The following is a 4670-nucleotide window of genomic DNA, read 5'->3' as shown; positions in this document are numbered from 1 at the left end:
TTTTATTTTCGTCTTGATATTCACATTTTTTTTAACACAGTACAGATGAAAGCGCTCATACATACGCGCATACACTCACCCCTAATAAATGTATGTTTATTTTTACTCCCTCCGTTTCAGTTTGCAAGTCCTGTGCATATACCTAGGTTGCCAATTTTATCACAGTAATATAAACTATATAATATAAAAATTATACCGTTTGAAAATAGAACATCCGAAGTTATAATGGTTTGTTTTTCATAATATATGTGTTCTATTAGGTTGGTCAAATTGATGACCTAGGGGTAAACCGAGAGAGAGGGATTATCTAGTTTTTGTGCCGATTGGTGTGTGCGCAAAACCACCACCACATCACTGGTCATATAAATTTCACTACGCTGGCATCAAATCATCCAACCTTTAAATTATAGATAATAGGTATACAAATAAACTTAACTAACATTTGAGTTGTCAAATATAATGTTACTCCCTTCCCATGCAAAACTAAGTTGTATATCCAACACAAATACTCCCTCCGTTCCTAAATATTTGTCTTCCTAGAGATCTCAACAAGTGACTACATACGGAGCAAAATGAGTGAATCTATACTCTAAAATATGTCTACATACATCCATATGTGATAGTCCATTTGAAATCTCTAAAAAGACAAATATTTAGGAACTGGGGGGAGTAATAGAGATCGCTCCGCCAAAAAAAAAACACTGGAGATTGCTGTCACTATTTCTCTATGTATACATGACATGCACATGTCAAGATTGAAGTTCATCTTGCTTTGACATATCCCACATTTTATGGCATCTTTGGAACGCAATATTATGAAAACTTATTAAAAAAACATAGGATGAAAATGACACGACATCTTGGTTCCTGCTTAAAATGAAAATATAGGACTGTTGAGAAGAAGTGGTTGTCTCGGAACAGAGTGAGTGATATGACTTGCCAGGTTCAAACAAAAAATATATGTAGGCCTACCGAATTGCTTGTACCATTTAACACTATGGAGTGGCCTGGATGATTAATTATGCCGTGGCAAATTAGCTATCAGCTTAGCTAATCAGAGTACACTAACTAATTTATTGCAAACTGTAGCTAGCATGGGTAGCAGTCTGAGCCACGTCCGCATATACAGTGGAAAAGGAAAAGTGTGCAAATGAAGGAAAACAACATCAATATGTGTCCACTTCCCTATTCCTCAAAATCTCCACAGGCTATACATATATATAGCGTGTGTGTGTTCCTTCTCTCTCATCTATTTTGGTGCTGGTAGCTACCTTGCTCTCTCCATTTTCTCTCTCTTCTTGGGTAGCTAGATCCTCCCCTTTCTCTCTCTAGCTTCCATTCCTTCGTACTAGTACTCTTCCGCTTGATTTCCCCAGCTGCAGCTAAGTTTCTTCCTCCCACTTTCTCTTCTCTCTAGATCACCGGGTATGATCTCCCTTCCTGCCTTCCTTGATTCATCAAACTTCTGGAACACCGACCATAACCAGCTTCAGGTATGCATCCTCGTGCTTCTAGCTAGCTAATTAATTACATATTCCCTTATGATTTTGTTCGCACGACCATATTAAAGTGACCCTGAGCGCAAAGCAAATTATTCTGCGCGCTGGTCCATCGCGGCTGAGTCACCACGCTTTGGCCGAACCAAACCAACACGGTTCTCTCCTGATTGGCGCACACATAACCACCTCTCGTCGCCTTATCAGCCGAACGTAATTTGGTTGCCTTTAGTAGTAATCAATCCCAGACGTCAATAGTAATCAAATCATGTGGTCTACGCACTTGCAAAAAAAAAGTCATCTCGTGTAATCACATAAAAAATATTACTACATTCCGAGAAGTCTTTTACCGTCAAACAATATTTATGCACTTAATCTGACCCAATAAGCCTAGGGTAATATGCAAAGGGCATCTGATAATAGGAGGGTGTACTTTTACGAGGACCAAGTTATGCATGGTAGTACTAGTTTCAGATCATATGGCAGTAATACTAGCATGTAGTCTGTAACCATCTTTGTTCAATTTACTATATTTACTAGTAAATTTACTGGATGAATTTGACGTGGTGGGAGATGGGTGCATGCACCTAGTAACCATTTTACTATGTTTATCAGGAATTTTACTAACGAAGTCATGTGAGGCGAGGCGGGCATGTTGATGGTAAAATGTTTAATTCTGTTACTATATTTACCAAAAAAAATTACTAGCAAGCAGAGAGAGAGAATCATGTGAGGCGGGGCACATATACATGCTGATCGTAACCAATTTAATGTCATTACTATATTTACTAGTAAATTTTACTAGCAAGTGGAGGGAGGATCACTGGTTCGGCTGAGCGGCGTGGGCGACTTGGTCGGAGCGCAGAATTAGCATTCTGCACCCACGCTCACTTTAGCGCTACCTTATCAGGGTTTTTTTCCAGGGTTTCTTTTTCTTGTTGAAATTTACAGTAACCAACCGGTTACTGGAAATTTCATGGGCACCCGAGAAACAGTGGCACCTCTCGAAAAATTCAAAAAAATGATAATTTAGACGGCCAAGAGGTAGTACTGTTTCTCGGGTTATGATACCAGAAAGGTAAAAAATATCAATTTAAACAGAATAGGTGAATCAAACAAGGTCTGTATCAATGAAAAAAATAGTGTGCTATAGCAAAATAGCACCACCCTTATAGGACGAGGATTTAGAGCTCTTGGGTGCTCCGCACCCCTATATGTACAATACCAGGAAAAAAATACCGAGAAATTTGAAAAAAATTCTGGGGTTTTGGGATATCAAACGTGGGTTACCGATGTACTCCCGTATGAGGTTTGGTGAAAAAAATACCAGGAAACGTGTTCGCGGCAAAAAAGACAAAAAATTCCTATGTATAGCAAAACACTGTTTGTGTACATTTTTTTCCGGGCAGTAATTCCTTCGCCACGGATGCGTTTTTGGGTATTTTTTCACGAAATTTCGCACGGAAGTAGATTGGGGGACCAGGTTTGACATCCCGAAAATTTAGATTTTTTTGATGTTCTGGGAATTTTTTACGAATATTTTTCGTATAGGGGTGTGGAGCACCCGAGAGCTCCTGTGTATTTCCCACCCTTATACTATATTATTAGTGTGCTATATCACATTATAGCATGCTATCTTACACTGATTTATTTCGCGGGACATTGCTCAGAACGTTATAGTGCGCTATTTTTTCCAGTGGTCTTTATACTCCAAAGAGGTCACGGGGTCTCCCTTTGCACAGGGGAGTTTATGTCTGATGTAGGTCAAACATTATACATTATTACCGGAAAAAAGGTGAAAAACCAAAATTCCTTTGAATTATTTGAACAAAAAAACCCAAACCTTCCGAGATTTACGAGACCGGTTCTTCCTGCCCATCCGGGGGCGAATGGAGAAAAAATAGCTCCATCTATATATTTGCCCATATGCCTAATTGATTACTCATCTACTTGTCGATTTGCAGCTGCAACAAATCGGTACTAACACTCATAGTACTACCACTTCTTCACCCGCTGGTCCTGGTGATGGAGAATGCAAGAACAGCAATAAAAAACGGTTCATGGCCACGGCCGGGGCTGGCTCCGGCGCTGCAGGGGGTGGCGATGATGGTTGCGGCGGTGCTGTTGACGGCGATTGCGGTGGCATCGGGAATAAGAAGTCGAGGTCCATGTCAGAGCGAGCACGGCTAGCGCGGTTGCCGCAGCCAGTGCCAGGGCTCAACTGCCCGCGATGCGACTCCACCAACACCAAATTTTGCTACTTCAATAATTACTCCCTTACCCAGCCCCGCCACTTCTGCCGCTCCTGCAGCCGCTACTGGACCCGCGGCGGCGCGCTCCGCAACGTCCCCGTCGGCGGGGGGTGTCGTCGCAGTACCAAGCGCAGGGCCAAGCCCAAGGTGGTATCAGCCACCTCTCGAGCCGCTATGGTAGGGACGTCGTCCGTGACATCAACCATGTCCAGCAGTACCACTTATGTCACCGGCACCGGCACTACACCACCCAGATTGCAGTACCCCATGTTCGGCAGTGTGCCGTCGCACGACAGCCAGTTCGCCGACAGCTTCGACCCAGCGAACCTTGGTTTCATCTTCCCCGTCAGGCTGCTCCTTGCCGATAGCGATGCTTCCGCAGTAGACGGCTGTGCACAGCAGCACCACCACCATGCCCATGGGAACGGGATGGAGCAGTTGTCGGTAGCGCAGGATAGCTTCCCATTCATGTACGCGATGGATCATCAGATGTCTGGACTGTCAGCTCAGGCTATGCCCATCACAATGGGTACGATGCAGGGCATGTTCCACGTAGGGTTACAGGGCATCGGCGGGGGTAATGGCGATGAGATAGGAGGCCAACAGTTGCACCACCCGCCGGCCAAGAGAAACCACAAGCAGCAAGATTACCCGAGCAGCAGGGACATGTACGGGGACGTGGTCAATGCCAATGGTGGTGTCGGCTACATTTAATATTCCAGTACGCGCAATGCAACTTGTAATTAGCTATCTAGTTAGATCAAAATTTGCTCTTAGATTAATGTCCGGTGAAATGGGGCACGCTATTGTAGTCATGTGAACTTTGATGAAATATATGGATCTGCTTCTCAATTATGTGTTATTTTTCTGAACTTGGTGATGCTGGATATGTACGCTCGACCATGTTAATCCTTGGTATGAT

At 43.3% G+C, this 4670-nt stretch overlaps 1 protein-coding gene across 1 annotated transcript; it reads left to right on the top strand.

The window, feature by feature from the left end:
• The first annotated feature begins 1338 nt into the window (after positions 1 to 1338).
• On the top strand, positions 1339 to 4462 carry LOC119282726 (dof zinc finger protein DOF5.3-like). The gene is made up of 2 exons (XM_037562850.1): positions 1339 to 1493; positions 3461 to 4462. The coding sequence occupies exons 1-2, from the start codon at positions 1428 to 1430 to the stop codon at positions 4460 to 4462; spliced, it is 1068 nt and encodes a 355-aa protein (XP_037418747.1). The 5' UTR covers positions 1339 to 1427.
• Positions 4463 to 4670: the final 208 nt, after the last annotated feature.

This window comes from Triticum dicoccoides, chromosome 3B, assembly GCF_002162155.2.
Source record: "Triticum dicoccoides isolate Atlit2015 ecotype Zavitan chromosome 3B, WEW_v2.0, whole genome shotgun sequence".
NCBI lineage: Eukaryota > Viridiplantae > Streptophyta > Magnoliopsida > Poales > Poaceae > Triticum > Triticum dicoccoides.
Note: the sequence above shows the minus strand (reverse complement) of the source record. Positions and strands in the feature narration are given on the sequence as shown.